This window comes from Lontra canadensis, unplaced genomic scaffold (genome assembly GCF_010015895.1).
Source record: "Lontra canadensis isolate GAN:19392208 unplaced genomic scaffold, GSC_riverotter_1.0 scaffold150, whole genome shotgun sequence".
Lineage (NCBI taxonomy): Eukaryota > Metazoa > Chordata > Mammalia > Carnivora > Mustelidae > Lontra > Lontra canadensis.
Genome location: NW_022631144.1, coordinates 907,074 through 928,932, shown reverse-complemented (window position 1 = coordinate 928,932; position 21,859 = coordinate 907,074). Strand labels below are relative to the sequence as shown.

At 40.0% G+C, this 21,859-nt stretch overlaps 1 protein-coding gene across 1 annotated transcript in view; it reads left to right on the top strand.

Annotated features, from left to right (window-relative positions):
• Window positions 1-11,242: 11,242 nt before the first annotated feature.
• The window catches only part of SLC5A8 (solute carrier family 5 member 8), a 64,670-nt gene continuing 54,053 nt past the window's right edge, over window positions 11,243-21,859 (top strand). Inside the window, exons 1-3 of the mRNA XM_032844324.1 lie at window positions 11,243-11,796; window positions 17,031-17,096; window positions 18,552-18,603. Of these exons, the coding sequence (XP_032700215.1) occupies window positions 11,446-11,796; window positions 17,031-17,096; window positions 18,552-18,603 (469 nt within the window). The 5' untranslated portion in view covers window positions 11,243-11,445. The remainder of the gene's footprint in view (window positions 11,797-17,030; window positions 17,097-18,551; window positions 18,604-21,859) is intronic.

Sequence of the window (21,859 nt, the reverse complement as noted above, 5' to 3'; positions counted from 1 at the left end):
CAGGAAGCTACTGAGTGGTGTATGCAGCCAAGACAAAGGAGTGTACCAAAGAAGACACATGAGATTCAGGTAAAGAGAGATCAACTGGAAAAAGACTGGGAAAATCCCTGGAGTATGATAAACTGAGATCTCAGGGCAACAACTACGTATCAGTTCTAGAGAACAAACAGTTCAGTGAGGACCTGATGTAGTGAGTGGAGATTTACAGTCTTGGGGAAGAGTTTGGGAAAGAGATGACTTGGGGAAAGATGCCAGGGGTCTTCCTTTTTTTTTTTTTTTTTTTTTTTTTGCTTATGTAGATATTTCTTAGTCCCCTAGTTTTCAGTATAACAGCTAGGCTACAGTTGTATCCACTGTGCTCTGATTTAACCTCTTCTGGAAGTGAAATTAAGTCTTCTGCTGGGGTAGAGAAGGGGCTGTTGCGCAGCTGACCAGGGTAGGGATAAAATTTCCTCATATATAGATTTTCAACCAATTCTATTTTCAGCCACCCCTCCCCAGCACCCTGTCCCCTTCAAGAATTTTTGTTATCTCCAATTCCTGATCTTATTGGGCTTCTGAGGCGCAGCTAAGCCTGTTTCCAAGCTTCCTATTCTTTTGGCTTGAATTTCAGCTTCCTCTGGTTTTCTAAGGAAGCTTCTATGTATTCATCTGCTTTTCGGATTCCAAAGTTTTATTCCTCTTCTTTTGTCTTTCACTCTGTTTATCTTTTATAGTTTATGCTATTTTTGTTCCACTGCAGTCATGTCCGTGAGGTCAGAGAGGGAGCAAAAAGTGAATATGTGTTCAATCTGTCATGCTGTTTAAAACCTTTCTTTTAAATTGTAAAATATTTGCATACAGTTTAATGAATAATTATAAAGTGAACAATCATTGACCAATACTAAAATCAAGAGATAAAACATTGCCAGCACGCTGAAAGCTCTCTATGTATCCCTTCCTGATGGAAACTTGCTACCTCTCCCCAGAGATAACACTGTTCTGCCTTTTATGATTACAGCTTCCTTCTTTTTCCTTATGGTTTTACCACTGTTTACAGTCATTGTGAAACAACATAGAATAGTTTGGTCTGTTTTGGAATTTTATATAAATAGAGTCATACAATACATGTCCTTTTGTGTCTGACTTCTTTTAGTTAACTCTATAAAATTGTACCATGTCGTTGCACACATCCATTTTGATTGTGTGAGGATACCACAGAGTATTAATCCATGTTCTTGTGAATGTAATTGTTTCCAGTTTGAACTAAGTCTTATAGCTACAGACATTCGTGTGCATACTCCTTGGTGCACAGACACATAAATTTCATTTGTTACACAACAGGATGTGAAAACTTGGTGTCACAGTGCATGAATAACTTCATCCCTATATTACCGAAAGCATTTATATCAACATTATATGCATGTTCCCGCTGCTTCACATTCCCAGCAACACTTGGTATTAGCTGACTTTAGTTTTTACCAATTTGGTAGCTGTACAACCTAACATACTTAGCAGGAAATACAGTTGACCCTTGAACAACATGGCTTTGAACTGTGCATGTCCACTTACATACATATTTTTCAATGAATACAGAACAGTGCTGTAAATGTATTTTCTCTTCCTCATGATTTTCTTTTTTAATTTATTTATTATTATTTTTTTTTAGATTTTATTTATTTGACAGAGACCACAAGTAGGCAGAGAGGAAGGCAGACAGAGAGAGAGGAGAAAGCAGGCTCCCCGCGGAGCAGAGAGCCCGATGTGGGACTTGATCCCAGGACTCTGGGATCATGACCTGAGCCAAAGGCAGGGGCTTTAACCCACTGAGCCACCCAGGCGCCCCCCTCATGAGTTTCTTAATAACATTTTCTTTTCTCTAGTTTATTGTACAAATACAGTATGTAATACATACACCATACAAAATATGTGTTAATTGACTGTTTTTTTTAATGTTATGTTAGTCACCATACAGTACATCATTAGTTTTTGATGTAGTGTTCCATGATTCACTGTTTGCATATAACACCCAGTGCTCCATGCAATTCGTGCCTTCCTTAATATCCATCATCAGGCTACAGACAAAGGGTTGATATCTAAGATCTATAAAGAACCTCTCAAACTCAACACCCAAAAAACAAATAATCAAGTCAAAAAATGGGCAGAAGACATGAGCATACACTTCTCCAAAGAAGGCATACAAATGGCTAACGGACACATGAAAAAGTGTTCATCATCACTAGCCATCAGGGAAATTCAAATCAAAACCACATTGAGATACCACCTTATACCAGTTAGGATGGCAAAAATCGACAAGGCAAGAAACAACAAATGTTGGAGAAGTTGTGGAGAAAGGGGAACCCTCTTACACTATTAGTAGGAATGTAAGTTGGTGCAGCCACTTTGGAAAACAGTGTGGAGATTCCTCAAAAAATTAAAAATAGAGCCACCCTATGACCCAGCAATTGCACTACTGGGTCTTTATTTACCCCAAGGATACAGATGTAGTGAAAAGAAGGACCATTATTGCACCCCAATGTTCATAGCAGCAATGTCCACAATAGCCAAACTGTGGAAAGAACCAAGATGCCCTTCAATAGATGAATGGATAATTGACTGTTTATATTATTGGTAAGGCTTCATGTCAACAGTAGGCTACTATTCAGGGAGTCAAAAGTTATCTGTGGATTTCCACCCTGAAGTTAGGGTCAGTGCCCCTAACTCCTATATTATTCAAGAGTCAACTGTATTTTGCTTGGTTTTCCATGTACCTGCTATCACTATATCACCCCAATTTTGAAAGAATTTTTATTTTTATTTTTATTAAGATTTTATTTATTTGACACACACACAGAGAAATCACAAGTAGGCAGAGAGGCAGGTAGATAGAGAGGGGGAAGCACGCTCTCCACTGAGAAGATAGCCCAACGTGGGGCTCAATCCCAGGACCCTGAGATCATGACCTGAGCTGAAGGCAGAGGCTTAACCCACTGAGCCACCCAGGCGCCCCCTGAAAGAATTTTTAAAATTCCTCTCTCATAAAGAATTTTAAAATTCCTCTCTCATAAAACTGTAAGGCAATCCATATATCTCATTGTTTTTTGTTTGTTTTGGAGGAGTATGTTCCACAAGGAGATTCCTAGTTTCCCCAGATCCCCTGTTTCCTCACTCCCTTGTCTTTCCCTTTCTGTATTTTCTCCCAGTTTTTGTAGAGCACTTCTCCAGAAGCTTTATAAGAAATGGTGTGTAGAGTACAATTTGGGAGATCTTGCAAATTTGAAAACATCTTTATTTATTCTCCTCTCACATATGCTTGATAGTTTGATTGGGTTAGAATTTTAGGTTGGAAATAATTTTCTAAGATTTTATTTATTTATGTGATAGAGACACAGTGAGAGAGGGAACACAACAGGGGGAGTGGGAGAGGGAGAGGCAGGCTTCGCGTGGAGCAGGGAGCCCAATGCGGGGTCCGGTCCCAGGACCCTGGGATCATGACCTGAGCCAAAGGCAGACACTTAATGACTGAGCCACCCAGGCACCCCTGGAAATAATTTTCTAAGGAATTTTGAAGGTACTTTATTGTCCTCTAGCTTTCAATGTTGCTGTTGGAAAGTCTGATTCCATTCTGATTTCTGATCTTTGTATGTAACGACTTTTTAAAATTAATTAATTAATTAATTAAATTTTATTTTTTATAAACATATAATGTATTTTTATCCCCAGGAGTACAGGTTTACACACTTCACTCCGCCAGGTTTACACACTTCACAACACTCACCATAGCACACACCCTCCCCAATGTCCATAACCCCAACCCCCCTCTCCCAACCCCCCTTCCCCCAGCAGCATGACTTTTTTTTTTTTTTAAATCTCTGGAAGCATTTAGAATTGTTTATGTATGGGGTTCTGACATTTTCAGAATGTTGGGTTTTGATGTGGGTCTTTTCTTTTAAAAGATTGTATTTTTTCATTTGAGAGACAGAGAGCAAGCATGCATGTGTCAGCGGGGAGAGGAAGAGGGAAAGAGAGAATCCCAAGCAAAGTTTGCGTTGAGCATGGAGCCCAATTTGGGGCTCAATCCCAGGAGCCTGAGATCATGACCTGAGCTGAAATCAGGAGTCAGTCACTTAATCCACTTAGCCACCCAGGAACTCCTTAATGTGGGTCTTTTAAAATTCCTGTCTATACACTTGGTGAACACTTTCAATCTGAAGAATTTACCATAGAACATGCATGAAAGAAATTGAGGAAGACAGAAAAATGGAAAAACATGTCCATGCTCATGGATTGGAAAAAACATTGTTAAAACATCTATGCTACCTAGAGCAATCTATATGTTCAGTGCAATCCCTATTAGAATACCGTCAGCTTTTGTCACAGAGCTGGAACAAATAATCCTAAAATTTGTATGGAACCAGAAAAGACCGAATAGCCAGAGGAATGTTGAAAAAGAAAAGCAAATCTGGTGGCATCACAATTCCGGACTTGAAGCTCTCTTACAAAGCTATGATCATCAAGACAGTATGGCACTGGCACAAAAACACACATAGATCAGTGGAAGAGAACAGAGAGAACACAGAAATGGATCCTCAACTCTATGGTCAACTAAGCTTTGACAAAGCGGGAAAGAATATCCAGTGGGAAACACAGCATCTTCAACAAATGGTGTTGGGAAAATTGGACAACCACATGCAGAAGAATGAAACTAGACCTTTTCTTACACTATACAGAAAGATAAACTAAAAATGGATGAAAGACCTAAATATGAGATGGGAATCCATCAAAATCCTAGAGCAGAACACAGGCAGCAACCTCTGTGCCCTCAGCCACAGAGGGCACATCTTCCTGGATACATCTCCGAAGGCAAGGGAAACAAAGGCAAAAATGAACTATTGGGACTTCATCAAGATAAAAAGCTTTAGCAGGGCAAGGGAAACAGTTGACAAAACCAAACATAATTGACAGAATGGGAGGAGATATTTGCAAATGAAATACCAGATCAAAGGCTAGTATCCAAAATCTATAAAGAACTTAACAAACTCAATGCCCAAAGAACAAATAATCCAATTAAGAAAACACCGGTTAGAATGGCCAAAATTAACAAGACAGGAAACAACAAGTTCTGGAGAGGATGTGGAGAAAGGGAAACCTCTTACACTGTTGGTGGGAATGCAAGTTGGTGCAGCTACTTTGGAAAACAGTGTGGAGATTCCTCAAAAAATTAAAAACAGGGCTGCCCTATGACCCTGCATTTGCACTACTGGGTATTTACCCAAAAGATACAGATGTAGGGAAAAGAAGGGCCATCTGTACCCCACTGTTCATAGCAGCAATGGCCACAATCACCAAACTGAGGAAAGAGCCAAGATGCCCTCCAACAGACAAATGAATAAAGAAGATATGGCACATATATACAATGGAATATTATTACACAGCCATCATAAAGGATGAATACCCAACTTTTGTATCAACATGGATGGGACTGGAGGAGATTATGCTGAGTGAAATAAGTCAAGCAGAGAAAGTCAGTTATCGTATGGTTTCATTTACTTGTGGAGCATTGGGAATAACATGGAGGACATTAGAAGAAGAAAAGGAAAAGTAAATTGGGAGAAATTGGGAGAAAAGTGAATTGGGAGGAGATGAAGCATGAGAGACTGTGGACTCTGAGAAGCAAACTGAGCATTTTGGAGGGGAGGGGAGTTGGGGGATAGGTGAGCCTGGTGGTGGGTATTAAGGAGGACATGTATTTCATGGAGCACTGAGTGTGGCACATAAACAATGAATCTTGCAACTCTGGAAAAATAAAAAAATTTAAAAAATGGACAGAAGATACAAACAAACATTGCTCTAAAGAAGATATACAAATGGCCAACAGACACATGAAAAAATGTTCCACATCACTCAGTATCAAGGAATTACAAGTCAAAACCACAATGAGATACAACCTCATACCAGTCAGAATGGCTAAAATTAACAAGTCAGGAAATGACAGATGTTGGCAAGGATGCAGAGAAAGGGGAACCCTCCTACACTGTTGGTAGGAATGCAGGCTGGTGCAGCCACTCTGGAAAACAGTATGGCGGTTCCTCAAGAAGTTGTAAATAGAGCTACCCTATGACCCAGCAATTGCACCACAAGATACCCCAAAGAAACAAATGTAATGATCCAAAAGAGCACCTGTACCCCAATGTTCATAGCAGCCATGTCCACAATAGCCATACTATGGAAAGAGCCCAGATGTCCTTTGGCAGAGGAATGGATAAAGAAGATGTGGTATATATACACAATGGAATGCTACTCAGCCATAAAAAAAATGAAATCTTGCCATTTACAACAACGTGGATGGAAGTAGAGGGTATTATGGTAAGTGAAATAATTCAATCAGAGAAAGACAATTACCATATGATCTCCACTCCTGTGTGGAATTTAAGAAACAAAACAGGGGATCATAGGGGAAGAGAGGAAAAAATAAAACAAGACAAAATCAGAGAGGGAGACAAACCATAAGACACTCTTAATTACAGAAAACAAACTGAGGGTTACTGGAGGGGAAGGAGGTGGAGGGGGATGGGGTAACTGGGTGATGGACATTAAGGAGGGCATGTGATATAATGACCACTGGATATTATACAAGAATGATGAATCACTGACCTCTGCCTCAGAAACCAATAATACATTATATGTTAATTAATTGAATTTAAATTTTAAAAAAAGAATCATGTTCTTAAGATGTGGGGAAATTTTCTTGAATTTTCCTTTGATAATTTCCTTTCCTCCATTCTCTCTCTAGAATTCCTTTAGTCATGTTATAGACTCCCAACATTGAACTTCTAAATTTTTCTTTTAGCTCCCATTTTTCATCTCTTTATACTTTTGTTCTGCTTTATAGAGGGTTTCTTCAACTTTATCTTCTGACTTTCTACCAAGTCTTAATTCCTGCTTCTATATATTTTGATTTCCAAAAGCACATTCTTATCCTCCATGAAATTAACAACAAACTCTTTGCATTTCACAGCAAGAAGAATTTTCCTTGTTTTCTCAGAAAAACTGGATTTTTCTTTGTATTCTCAGAGTAACTCTGGATTTTTAGGGTTTCCCTTTGCTTCCTTCATTGACTCTTTTTTTTTTAATGTTTCTTTCTTATTTAGAAGATTTTATTTATTTGGGAGAGAGAGAACAATGGAGAGGAGCAGAAGGAGAGGGAGAAGCAGACTTACTGCTGAGCAGGGAGCCTGATTCGGGGCTCCATCCCCAGACTCTGGGATCATGACATAAGCCGAAGGCAGACACTTAACTGACTGAACCACCCAGGCGCCGTGTAATTTTTTTTTTTTAATGGTTTGTTTTTGTGTCGGTCTTTCCTGCAAAAAGTTATTCCGTGGGGGCACCTGGGTGTCTCAGTCATTAAGCGTCTGCCTTCAGCTCAGGTCATGATCCCAATGTCTTGGGATCAAACCCTACGTCAGGCTCCCTGCTCAGTGGGAAGCCTGCTTCTCCCTCTTCCTCTCCCCTTGCTTGCGTTCCCTCTCTCTGTCAAATAAATAAATAAAATCTCTAAAAAAAATAAAAAAAAAAGTTTTTCTGTAAGGGATAGTGATCCCTGACTATCCATTCATATTAAGGAGAGAGACAGTAGAAGCCAGCAGGAAAGTGTGTGTGGAGGTTGAACTCATAGATGGGAGGGCCTCACTTTAGGATGGTCAGGTGGGGGCCCTGCTTTTTTATAGAACCCTTAAATGCCAACATTCTCTTGGGCTGCTTGGTTTCTTCAGAAAGAAATCCTCTCCAGTCCTGCTTGAGAACATATACAAAGTCCTCATGCTGGGAGCCTAGTAGGAAAAGGATGGGGAGGGTGTCTTGCCATTCAGTAGACACTTTCTCTAATCCCTGTCTTCTAGGAAAATGCCTCACTCTAGTGGTTAGCTGTGACAGGTGTCCTGAGCCAGAGTTTTTTTGCTTTAACCTCTCCAGAAGGTGTCTGTAGTTTTCCACCAAGGAAGAAGGAGAGGTACTTACTTGACTGCCAGTCCCAAAGCACTCCTTATATGAGTCTTCTGGTTTTCATTTTACCTCATACTTCACCTTTAGAAGTATATGGCCCCTCTGATTTCTGACTTTTCCCAGGAGTATTATTGTACAAATTGCTTTGTCAGCTTCCTCTCCTTAAGGTATTTCACAAGGGGGGAAAACTGAAACCTGTGTCACTTTCCACTTGTCTCTCTGCATTCATTCTTCCCAAATTGTGGCAAACATTTTATTGGCAATCATCTCATATTGCTTTCTCTCTGTCCTTATGGGCTGACACCTTTTTTACTCCTTTGATGCCATGTTAGTGGTGATTTAGGAGGTACTGCGGTATGCACAAGGAATATATTTTGGTACATGGTTTTCCTTCTTTGTGTATAACTTTCCATATCCAAAAGAATATTTGAGATTACATGCAATAAAAGATACATATGCAGGGAATGTTGAGACTTGGTGAAGACAACAAAAATTAAGTAACAAAAGGAGGGAAATATCTGTGCCAGAAAACCAGGCTAAGGGTCTGGGCTATGATAGTAGGAAAGTTGGCCTTACTGAGCTGCTATGGCAGTTTTGCTAGAAGGAGAAATATGATGCTTTTCACAGCCCTTATTATTTAGCTGGAAGCATACCAGGACATTAGATAAAACTTCTCCTACTAAATCTATTAGGTTGCTTGTTCCCATTACTTAATAAAAGTACCTAGTACTACAACTCAGCATTGATGACACTGAGTTGGTTAGAGTGGGACCCAGATAAGAAAGAAACAAAAGAAGATATGTGTGTGGGGGTGTAGATGCTAGGTACTGATTCATAGACATCTTTCCCAGCTTAAGCCAGGTGATGACATTTGCCATTGTACTAACCTGAAATTTCCAACTTAACGCAATGTTCCTAGGTGGAAGGATGTTAAGAAAGTACTCTGTAGAGGAAGGCTCGTTGTGCTCTTATCTTCCTTTGCCAATTCAGAAGGATATTCTCTAGTAACTGTGGTTGTGATTTCAAGGTAAAGAATAGGCAGACAGCAGAGAATTATGTTGGTAGTACACTCCTTGACTTTTCCTCTCAAAAACGTAGGTAAGCATATGAGTAATCTAGATTCAGGATTCAATAGGATCACTATCAGATTTCCAAATTTCACTTTTAGAAGTTTAGGGGGAAATTCTGGATGCCAATAAGCATTGTAAGGTAGGATCAATACAGTAGGTTTAGCATATTTTTTTAGGCAACAAACTAGGTTCTGGGGGTTTACACAGATAGGCAAGCTCAGTCCCTTTTCCCAAGGAGCTTATCTTCTACCCACAGGAGATAGTAAAATGACACGGACATTTAATAGAGGAGACACTTTGCAGACATTACCACCCTCCTATGTGGAGAACTATTCCCCTTTCCCTACTGTCAGGGTGAATCTGTGCAGCCCGCAATGAGAACCCTGCCCTTCTGGCCAGGGATGATTGGATTAGAGGTCTGGGGACGTGTGACCAAAGCTACCCCAGAAGGATTTCTTCTCCCAGGGATTTAGAATTAGAATTCAAAGACACTAATTGGTCTCTGCATTCCACTGAATTAAGGGCATTTTTGACCATGTGCCTGTGGCAACGCAGAGAACATGTCTGGAGAAACAGGGAAAAAAATGAAGCAGTATGCAGAATGGCTTTCCAGTTCCTGCTTTTGGACTCATGGAATCCATAAAATACTCCTACATTACAAGCCTTGATCAAAACAACTGCACTACTATACCACCAGGAAGGCCAACAAATGAGTATAAACATACTAAGAGGACTAAGGTAGGTGAAAGAGTATAGCTGGTTGTAAAGCAGGTGGGATTAGGAGATGATGTTTCCTGGTGAGTTTTAATGCCAGGCAGTAAGAACAGGAGAAAATGCTGTCTTTGTCCAAGAGAGTCATAAGTGCAAAGATAGCAAATTTTACACAGTTGGGACATAATTCCACACCACATATTTGTTTAAACGATTGCATTGCTTGGATTTAGCTTCTATTTCCTTCTTTAGTTCCCTTTGAAAATGTTATACAAATAATGCCAGCTCACAAAACATAAAATCTGAAATAGCTTTCTTCCTTCACATAGTGGGTTGGGCTAAACGCATTCTGTGGATTGTTTACCAAGAATCACCTGGTAAATTATGCAGATGTATGACAATGAACAAGGTGGCCTGAAAAGTACCTATGCCAGGGTACTTTTGACTGGAGGGTCTATTTTACAAGAAAAACCTGGAGTCACATTGCTTTACAAGTCTGACTCATGTATTGTTTGTAATATTTCAAGACAAGCCAGTTAAAATATGACCCAAGGACTGATACTGGAAATGATCTTGTTTTCCATCTGCTTTCAAGTGTCTTCACTTAAATGTACATATTTATATCTACATTTAACATCTACATGAACTGTACAAAATATAGTATTGTGATTTGAAGAACAAATTCTGAGATCAAAACCTTACCTGCCACCATTTCCTTGGGCAAGTGTTTTCATCTTCCTATGCCAGTTCCCTCATTTGAAAAATGGAGATTATTCCTACCTCAAGGGTAATTGAAAGAATTACACTAGTTAATGTATAAGGTGCCAAGCATGTTCTGTGTCACATAGAACTTCTTAAATAGTAGGTATTATTTTTAAGGTATTATTATTAAAGAGTAAGTTTCCTTAAATAGTAGGTATTATTAATATTATAGAAACTGTCTTGTTTAGGAGAGACTACCGGGGATCAGAAATGTTTATTGAATGAAAAGGCAGGCACCAATAGCACAGATTTCTTCCTGTCCTTTGTAAATGCTTACCTGTCTAGGAACTGGACGCTCAACTCACTGCGCACTGTCACCAGAATCGCCCATTAATTTATCAAGTAAGGCAATCTAGTAACTCTAGGTGTATCTTCTCCTAAGGACCCGGATTGTTGAACTGGAAAGCTGAAAGTGCAGGCGTGACAAATACCTTTCGACCCACACCCCGCATAGGTCGCCCGCTTATTTAAAAGGTGCGTTCCCGCAGGTGCCAGTTGGTAACCTTTAGGCGGTCTCTAGAGACCCCCTGTCAGTTCGCGGCGGAACGCAGCTGAAGACTCCTCCCAGGTGTCCGCGGCCACCCCGAGCCCTGCACCAGGTGAGGGTTTAGCGTGGCGGAGGTGCCCACCCACCTCCCCCCGCCCCGAAGTCCCACTTAGAGGAGCTGCGCTGGCTCCCCTGGGCGCAGAGGCCACTGACGGCGCCTTCCCACCTTCTCCGGGCCGCTTGCGGCCAGCTGGGGGACGGATACCTGGAGGACGCCTCCAATCCCCGCGGGCGCCACGCCCGCCGCGCCGGCGGCGGCGCGGGGAATAAGTAGAGAGCGCCAGGCCGCAGAGGTAAAGCGCGGGCCGGGGCAGCGCGTCGCAGGGCCACAGTTTGTACCCAGGGCCAGGGCAGCCGCACGACCGAGCGACCATGGACCCGCCGCGGGGCATCGGCACCTTCGTGGTGTGGGACTACGTGGTGTTCGCCGGGATGCTGCTCATCTCGGCTGCCATTGGCATCTACTACGCCTTCGCCGGGGGTGGCCAGCAGACCTCTAAGGACTTCTTGATGGGCGGCCGCAGAATGACTGCCGTGCCGGTGGCGCTGTCCCTCACCGCCAGCTTCATGTCGGCAGTCACCGTCCTGGGCACCCCCACGGAGGTGTACCGTTTTGGGGCCATATTCAGCATCTTTGCCATCACTTACTTCTTTGTGGTGGCCATCAGCGCGGAGGTTTTCCTGCCGGTGTTCTACAAACTGGGAATTACCAGCACCTACGAGGTAAAAAGGGGAAAGGGGACGCTGGGGAGAAAAAGGGGCAGGGCTTTTCAGGGTCTTGGAGGGATTTTCCTGATGGCCGACTCCGCACCATGTCGAAATCCCTCCCTGTCCAGGTCCGTGACCTCCCCTGAGGTCCCCTTTTGGAGAGAGTTGTCCAGTGACGGCGACAGAATCTTTGGGGTTACTTGCATGAGCTCAGTGAAAAAGAGAAATTTCCAAAGTAAACGGGATGATTTGGACTAGGGCTCACAAAGGCCCTTTCTGCTTTTAGTATCTTTGATTCGGAGTCAAGGGGAAAGATTTTAATACTTTTTATCCTGGGGAGGGCAAGTGTTCAAGTCTCAGCCCCTCCTCCTTGAAAGGAATGGCCTTGTCCCAGGTTCCCAGACACCATTCACTTCTCCAGGAAAGTTGGAGGAGAATTTGCGCTCTCCCCTCCTTGCTTCCACACAGGCATGTTCCCTGGAGAGACGGATTCCCCAATGGTTAAGGTGCTGTAACTGGTCTCAGTACCTGCATTTGAGACCAGATTCTACATTTACTAGCTGGGTAAACTTGGGTGATTTATTTAACCTTTGTGCCCTATTTTTTTTTTTTTAATCTTAAAATGAAAATGATACCAACTACCTTATCCAGTTGTTGGGAGGATTAAATGAGATGATTCAAATATAGCATTCAGAATAGTGTCTGGAGCAGGGTGAGTGCTGGACGAACACTGACCATAAATATTTGTGGTGGTAGGGGCAGAGGTGGTTGTTTTGGGGTCACTAGGAAGACTTGGCTGCAAGGTTATCAAACAGGCCTACCTTCTCTGTATCTGGAAAGATGATTAAGGAAAATGATCTTTCCTGGCGCACAGCTCCGCTGGTTATAGGTGTTCTTCAGTTGTCTGCAGGAAAGGGCTTTGCAAAGATGGGGAATGTTTGGTTTAGTTTAAAGAGCTGTTGAATGGGAGTGCGGGATTGGGGGTGGGGCATAAAAGTTCTGGGGTGTGGAGGGAACTGTTCAGTGCCCTCACTGGTCTCCTTTTCCCAGGTACTGTCCCATGAGCAACATGGTTAAACAGGGCAGAGTTTCCTCTTTCACAGGTCATGATCCAAAGGGTGATTACACTCATTCCTCAGTGCTTGAGTTTAGGTACAGAGTGCTCTAATCCAGAGCTACTGGAAAGGTGGTTTCCTAGTGAGGCTGGTTCAACTGGTGCTGGCTAAAGGGCCTCAATGGCACAAGTGTTGGTGACAAACGCCTGGGCTATAGTGACGCCATCCAGGGCGAGGCACCCCTGGGGCAGCATGCCTTCCACTCACTGGCCATTGTGTTTGGGAGAGTTCAGTCATCATCCCAGAAGTGAGGAGGATAGAATTTCTCTGTTTTGCTCAAAGGTAACAAAGCTGGCTTCCCCAGACCAAACTGTTTTCTCTTTCTTTCTTTTTTTTTTTTTTTTTGACCTTTATGGTGTTTTGAAAGAAAATTAATTTAGCATTTCTGATGTTGAGAAGTCAAATAAAATTCCAGATTCTAGTTTCTTTTGAAAATTTAGAAGCCTGGGAGTGCCTGTGTGGCTCAGTTGGCTAAGCAGTTAAGTGTCTGCCTTTGGTTTAGGTCATGAACCCAGGGTCCTGGGATTGAGCCCCACATCAGGTTCCCAGCTCAGCAGGGAGCCTGTTTCTCCCTTTCCCTCTGATGTTCCCTCTGCTTATGTGCTCTCACTCTCTCTCTGTCAAAAAAATAAATAAAATCTTTAAAAAAATTTAGAAGAGTGGTGACACTGGGCTCACATTCCCTGTGATGCAGGAACTCGTTTTAAGGCCATTGCTTTCACCTCCTGTCAGTTTCTATATTGAGGCCTCATCATTGTAGGTGCATGGTTACTTTCTTAGGATAGAGAAATCTTTATCTGCATTTTTGTCTTCCTCAAAAATGTGAAAGAGAAAAGGGACAGGGGTGAAGGGAGTACTTGGTTTTGAGAGAGAAATGAGATGACATATTTCTTAGTGGATATGAGAACTATTTCAACATTTTAATATATGAACACCTGGCTGATCCACTGGTATATGTTACCTGATGAGCCCTTAGGCAGTTTGCATCCATGAGCTCTGATGTGTAGTTAACCAACTCTAGAACTCAGAAGGGGTTTCAAGAACCTTGCAAGAGGACTTCAGTCCCTAGAGAGGAATGCTCCTCTAATAAGCACTGACCCATGCCTCCTCAGGGGCAGCAACATTAACTCAACCAGAAACAGATTTCCAACACATTTCCCGTGGTGGAGGCTGTTAGCAGGGTTCCAGCCAAAAATGGCAAAAAGTTAACGTTTACCAAATGTTTAATACATGTGTGGCACTGGGCTGCATGTTTTATACACATACATTATCTGAATCAATACTCTAAACAATCCTTATGAGGGGGGTACTATGAGAGCCCCATGTTGGCAGACAAAATTAAGCTACATAAGAGAGTGTGAGGCAAAGTAAACACATGCCTGGGACTATGCAGTGGTGCCTACTGTCTGCTTCTGAAAGCTCTGGTAAGTCTGCTTCTGAAAGCAGTGGTAACCCAGGCAGGGCTTAAAAGAGTGCATAGAGAACAAGAGAAGTAGAACCAAACACCAAGGGTTTGGGCATGCTGGGGGTGTTCATGACTCACGGGTGCCCAGCAGTAGGGGTCAGGGAAGTTAGATAACATGCCTTGTCCCTGACAGTTGGCCATAGCAAACACTTTCTTGTATTTTTTGCATGTTTTGTGCTGAGAGGTGGAACCACCTATACAGAATAAGAAGTCCAGCATCGAGGGATACCTTGGCATTCTAGCTCAAATGTGAAATCTCTTCCTGCTTACATTTCTCTATTAGAATTGGCTGTTCAGAAGCATTTTTGTTATCTATTTATCCCTGCCTTCAAAGTATAGGCCTGATAGGTGTTTCACCAATTCCAGACCCACAGACAAGAAGTAAAATGCAGGAATCCAGTTTCATTCCCCACTTTTTCAGGATCTTTCTGGATCCATGTAATCTGTGTGTTGGATCTGAGTTATCCAGAATATGTGTGTGTGTGTGTGTGTGTATCTGTGTGTGTACATATATGTGTGTGTGTGTGTATGTGTGTGTGTGTAAAATATGTATTTTTGGATTATATTTGTCTTTATTATTCATTTATATTTATTTGTGAATATGTATGTATGCTTATAATTGTGAATTATATTAATCTGTGGATTTAGATCCAACTTCTTAATGTCTTAGTTTTGAATTACAGTTTATAATATTTCCCCATCCATTTATATCATTCAATTGTCTCCAAACTCCTGCAAAGTAAGAGGGAAAAGAATTAATACTGTGATCCTCAATTTCAAGAAGAGGAGCCTAAGATCTCCAGTGACTGCCCCAAGCTTGTGCAGTCACAAGTAGAACTGGGTTGAGGGCTGGAACTCCTCCCTAAAACTATAATGTGTTGCATATTTTTTTACCTGTCAGTTGTTTTGGAAGGTCCTACTATGTGTCAGTGCCACCTACTCAAAGCTATGGTCGGTTTCCTTACTTACTTATTTGGAATAATATAATTGTTCCCTGTCCAGATTTAGGCATTAAATAGTCCTAGACTTGCATTGCGGCTTTGAGAGCTATAAGGTTGCAACTCTGGTATCTCTTAGCCCCAGTGCCCTCCCCTCTAATGGTAGTTCTGGCCTCAGGGAGTTGTTGGGAGGACATAGCAAGTACTCTATAAATGTTACCTGTGATTATGGAGCAAAAATATATGGTGTCATTTCTCCAGACTATTACTTAATGTCAGTTTTTCCTTCCTCCTTTTTTTCTGGTATGAAGACTGTTTTCAGCTTTAAAATTCCCTCTACGTGAGTAATAGTATTAGTATTAGTATAGTAATATTATATAGTAATAGTATTCAAGTTGAAGAATGTTTGAGACCCCAGCTTCTTTCCAGCTTCAAAATTCTATGATTCTAACTCTATATTATGACATATAATATAGGAGATGAGCTGACTATATTTCAAGATATAGCAGATACCAAGGAGAGTATGAAAAATTGGCAGGGTTGTTGGCTCTGAACAGAAACTGACTTAGGCCAATTTAAGTAAAAAATAATTTATTTGGGAGGATATAGGGGTAGCCCATAGAACAGAGTGAAAAGCTGGATGAATAAGCTGTGAAAAGGACAGAAGCCAGTGAAACCTCTTCAGGCCACTGTTAGATCAGTCTGCTTCTGCTTCAGTCATTTTCTGTCTTTATATTATACGTCCAAGAGCCAAATACCCATTGGAGAGAGGAGCTGATTGGCTGAGCTTGGGTCATGTGACCATCCCTTAGTCAAAAGAGGCAGGACACCTTGATGGACAAGTCCATCACAATTGCCTGCAGTGGGAAAGGGCTGATTCCCAAGTGAATCAGGGAAATATCTGAAGTAGATAGCAAGAGAAAGGGGAAAAGAGCACTTCACTCATTTTGAAGTTGCAGAATATAATCCACTTAGGTGAGATTCTGGGAAAGCCAAAACTAGGGATGGAGAACAGATCAGTGATTGCCAAGGTTTAGGGTTTAGGGAACAGTTTGACCGTAAAGGAACAACATAACAAGGTTCTCTGAGGGTGATGGAACTATCCTGTATATGTGAAAATCCAATGAACTGTACTTTAAAGCAAGAGCCAATTTTAGTATATGTAAAGAAAAATAGTAGTAATATAGGAATACAGAATACAAATCACTTACGAAGTTGCTTTAAATTTTTTTAAATTTCAATTTAGTTAACATATAGTGAGTGTATTATTAATTGCAGAGGTAGAATTTGGTGATTCATCAGCTGCATATAACACCCAGTGCCCATTACTTTACGTCCCCTCCTTAATGACCATCATCCAGTTAGCCCATCTCCCCATCAACCTCCCTTCTAGCAACCCTCAGTTTATTTCCTATAGTTAAAAGTCTCTTACGGTTTGCCTCCCTTTATGTTTTTATCTTATTTTATTTTTTCTTCCCTTCCCCTATGTTCATCTGTTTTGTTTCTTAAATTCCACATATGGGTGAAATCATGTATTTGTCTTTCTCTGACTGACTTCTTTCACTTTACCCTCTAGTTCCATCCACATTGTTGCAAATGGCAAGATTTCATTCTTTTTGATGACTGAAGTTGTTTTGAATTTCTAACCCCCTTTACTTCTTAAGCAGATCATTTTTTAAAAGGTATATAAAGTTTTCACATATTAACCATTTCTTCCTTTTTTGGAAACAGTATTTAGAGCTCCGGTTTAACAAATGTGTCCGTCTCTGTGGAACAGTCCTCTTCATTGTTCAAACAGTAAGTCACTCTCCCTTAGTTTGCTTTACCTTCTGTTGTCTAAAATGTTTTCAGCCAAGGCACCTGGGCTAAACTTATTTGGTAAGCACATGAAAGACAAAAAAGAAGTGTTGAAAATAGGAGTAAACTAAAAAGGGAAAACATTTGTCATTACTTTCCATTCTTCATCCAAGTTGCTGGAGGCTTGTCATGATTATAGTCTCTTCATTTATATCCATCTTCCTCTTGGCAGCTGAGTGCTGTAGGGATGGGTTTGATCATGGAAGTCCAGGAAGGACTTTTCATTCTCATCCTTATTTGTAATTCACTTCTCCAATCACAAGCTACCGAAGCATTTGCAACAGTGTCACAGAGAGCCTTTGTAAATTGTTTAACTTGACTCCATTTTATGTTTCTGTAAATTGCATAACTTAGGTTGGTCATTGGTAAAAGAAAGGAGCCCTTTGGGGTCTGGCAGAGATCCTGACAAAGAACTGAAGCTGGTAGCTTGCATTTGCCAACTGTTCAGACCCTCTTTGTATAATTCTTAGAAATGCCTACTGAAATGAAAAGTGGGGAACAGGTGTTAGGAAGATGGTCCATGGCCTTGTTTTCAAATCTTTAACTTGGTCAGGATAATGACTGTGGAAGTCTGGTTCCTTCTTGCAAAAAAGAAGAAAACTTTAGCATCTCCCACTTGAAGGACTTATTTCCGTTGATCTACCCATGTAATATAATCAATTATTCAAATACTGTAATATGGCTTTTTTCATAATATGTTTTTATAGAGTAAACATGGACTCATAGAGAATCATAGAACCATAATACATTTTATAGGAAAAAAACCACATAGAATATATATGATACATTTGAAAGATCAAATGCAGTGGAAATGATGTTCTGAGAAAAAAGACCATATTTATCATACCCTGGATTAATAAATATTTGTTAGGTGTATGAGTGAAAAATAATATATAGAAAAGATGGAATATGATTTTTCTTGGCTTTCAAGATTTTTTTAGTGTAAATATATACTTTTGTTTAATTAGTGAGCATGAAAACTTTTTAAAACCAGTTTACAAACTTTTCACTGTTTTCCCAGTTAATCATTCAGTGATTAATAATAGTTTGAAATCATGTGAATGGGGAACCATCCCCTTTTAAACTTGTGTTTTTTCTTCCTAATTGTTTAGATTGAGGAGAGTTGATTTCAAGCTTGAGGGAATGGATCAGTGACTATCTGCACTAAGCACCATGTGAAAAGTCCATAATTTTAACAAAATGGGTCATATAAGATTTTTGTAAACTATGACCACACCGCAAACAGGAGAATCAACTCCACTTAAATAACATTTTCAAGTTACAAACATATTTTATTAAGTATATTGAAACTACTGTTTTAATTCATTATTGAGGTTATAGAAAAATTGACTATTTATTTTATAATTCATACAGTTTGTTTCTTTTTTCTTGTAGATTTTGTATACTGGAATTGTTATTTATGCCCCTGCCCTGGCTTTGAATCAAGGTATATTTTAGAGTTACCAGTTACATCCGTCACATTTTGGGGGTCATTTTTAATAGAACTTATTCTCTCTTTGAGGAGTTGTGGAGTTGGAGGGATGTTTCCAGTAACCTGCATCAGCTTGAGGGGAGCAAGATGGGCTTAGTGTTTAGCAGCTTCTTTGCATTTCTGGATCGATAGCTCCAAAAGATCTATGATTAATGAAGGGCGACTTCCCTGAGGAGTGAATCTCTGAAGTGCCAACCCACCATGCTCCACTCCTTCAGAATGAACGCCCCCTGTAGTGTAAATCACGAATGGCTGCACTTTATTCCTTGGTGGAAGCCCTTAGTCAAGAGGCTTCTTGTGTTACTCAGCTCAGCTCCATCATAAAATGTGTCAGGGAGAGAGCTTTCCTTATTTCCGTTTCTATTATTGTCCAAAATGCAAGAGAAGGAGATCTGTGTGATTTGAAATATCAGCTTACTCCTAGTGACAAAATGGAAATGGCTATGGTGTCCTTTTAAACAAATACTTGAAGATGGTGCTGATTGACATACTCCTGTACTCTCTGGTTTTGGGCGGATAAAAGCCATGGAACTGGAATAGTTTCCTGAGGCAAAGATGCCTGTTAGTCATATCCTTAAAAGGCTTTCGGAAAACCCCATATCCTTTGGATTCTTATCAATCAGATGTTAGTTTATCTTTTAGGCTTCCTTATGAAATGTACAGGTGTCCTCTGATGGGGAAAATGTTATGCAATTCCTGGAGTTAATATAAAATGGAAAGCCTTGCTAAACCCACACTCTAATTTCCTGCTTTCATGGAAGATAGATAATAATTATTACATAAGTTTATAAAGTACAACAGTATCATTATAAAATATTCCATTATATAACATGCTCTTGAATTCTGAATGTCAGGCATGTTCCAAGTCAATATTACCAACATCATGATCGAGTCATTTCATGTGTAAAGAGCTAACTTATAAACTTCATAAGTTACCTATTGGCAGTAAGTATAATTAAAGATGTGGCCTTAGGGTTTTAAAGTGCAGTTCTGGCAGTAAGAGAGTACTGTCTTCCATCTATGAAGAAATCAAGGACTCTGATCTTATCAGTTTATTGGGCTATTCCATAGGAGTTAGGGCTCAAGACGCTGCTGAATTGTGACCACTTGAATATCAATTGCATATATTACTGTGACCAAAGATAAATATAGAACTTGGTATGCAACAGATGTGCCATAGAAACTTGTTTAACTGAAATGAATCTTAACACTCTCTACATCCAATCGTTTTCATTTTACCTTTTAAAAAATATATATAGAAAACTTTAAATAAGTATATGCTAGAAAAAAGAAAATAGTATATTGAACTCTAATGTATACTTTACACTAAAAATTATCAACTCTTGTTTCAGTTCACTCTGTTTCCCTCACTAGAGTATTTTGCTGTACATCTGAAGTATTTCATCATTTCATCTGAATTCAGTATCTTTTAAAAATAATGATGTGCTAATTTTTTTACTGGGATATAATTATAACATTGTATTATATTGTAATGATTTAAGATTTGTATATATTGCAAAATGACTACCAAATGTCTAGTTAACATCTGTCTCCATACAAAGTTACAAAAGCTCTTTTTCTTGTGATGAGAGCTTTTAATATTTACTCTGTTGGCAACTTTTAAATATGTAATATAGGATTATTAATTATAGTCATGTACCTTACATCTATGTGACTTAGGTATTTTATAACTGGAAGTTCATACCAGGATGTGTTTTGTACATACAATATACCATATTCATATCTAAAATATTAACATTATTTTTGGGATGCCTGTGTGGTTCAGTTGATTAAGTGTCTGACTTTGGCTCAGGTCATGATCCCAGTAGTCCTGGGATTGAATCCCGTATTGGGCTCCCAGCTTAGTGGGGAGCTTGCTTCTCCCTCTGCCTGCTGTTCCCACTGATTGTACTCTCTCTCTCTGACAAATAAATAATCTTGAAAAAATAAATAAATAAAATATTAACATTATTTAAAAAAAATCAATATGAAGTCAATGTTCAGCTTTCCTTGATTTTTTTTCAGTGTTTGTTAGAATCAGGACTCAAATAAGTTTATGCAGTTGCAATTAATTGATTTGATAAATTTCTCTTTCTCACTTTTAAAATCTTTTTCTTTATAAATAGGCTCCACACCTAGCATGGAGCCCAATGCAGGGCTTAAAATCACAACCCTGAGATCGAGACCCGAGCTGAGGTCAAGAGTCAGATGCTTAACTAACTGAGCCATCCAGACGCCCCTCTTGCTTCTTATTTTATTATTTATTTATTTATTTATTTGACAGACAGAGATCACAAGTAGACAGAGACGCAGGCAGAGAGAGAGAGGGGGAAACGCCTGAGCAGAGAGCCCGATGTGGGACTCAATCCCAGGACCCTGGTATCATGACCTGAGCCGAAGGCAGAGGCTTTAACCCACTGAGCCACCTAGGTGCCCCCCCTTGCTTCTTAAAATTAAAAACCATTTTTTGTTGAAATACAACTTATACACAATAAATGTACAGAAATTAAGTGTACAGTTGAACTAGTTTTAACAATTGTACATAGTTATGTGACCACCACCCAACTGGATACAGACTATTTTCACCATTTAATCCTAGGAGATTTTCTTGTGCTTCTTTATAATAAATTCCCCTGCCAACCCAAGCTGCCACTTTCTGATTTTTTTTGTCAACCATGAATTAGTTTTCCCTTTTCTTTGATTTTATATAAATGGAATCATGTAGTACCTCTTTTGTAACTGGTTTATTTTGCTCAACAAAATATTTCTGAGATTCATTCATGTTACTACATACATGTTGCTACATGTTGCTACATTCATTCATGTTGCTCCATGTTTCAGGAGTTCATTCCTGTTTATTGCTAATATTTTATCATCTGTATCTCTACAGTCTGTTTATCTATCAACAACATTGGGCACTTTTAGGCCATTATGAATTAAGACTACTAAGATCATTCTTGTACAGGTTTTGTTTTGTCTCGCTTTGTTTTTTTTTTAAGTTCATTTGCATTTGTTACAAACTTTTAAAGCAGAATGTGACTTGAACACTGCATTTCCACTCACCGAACTTGCTGAGTTACTTTTTTGAGCAGCTTTACAACACACCTAAATAGGCTTATAATTTTGCTAAACAACGCTCTTCTTTGGAAAACATGCCATATAGATAGTTATTCCCATCAAGTTGGTTCAGTTTAACATATGAGTTTCTAGT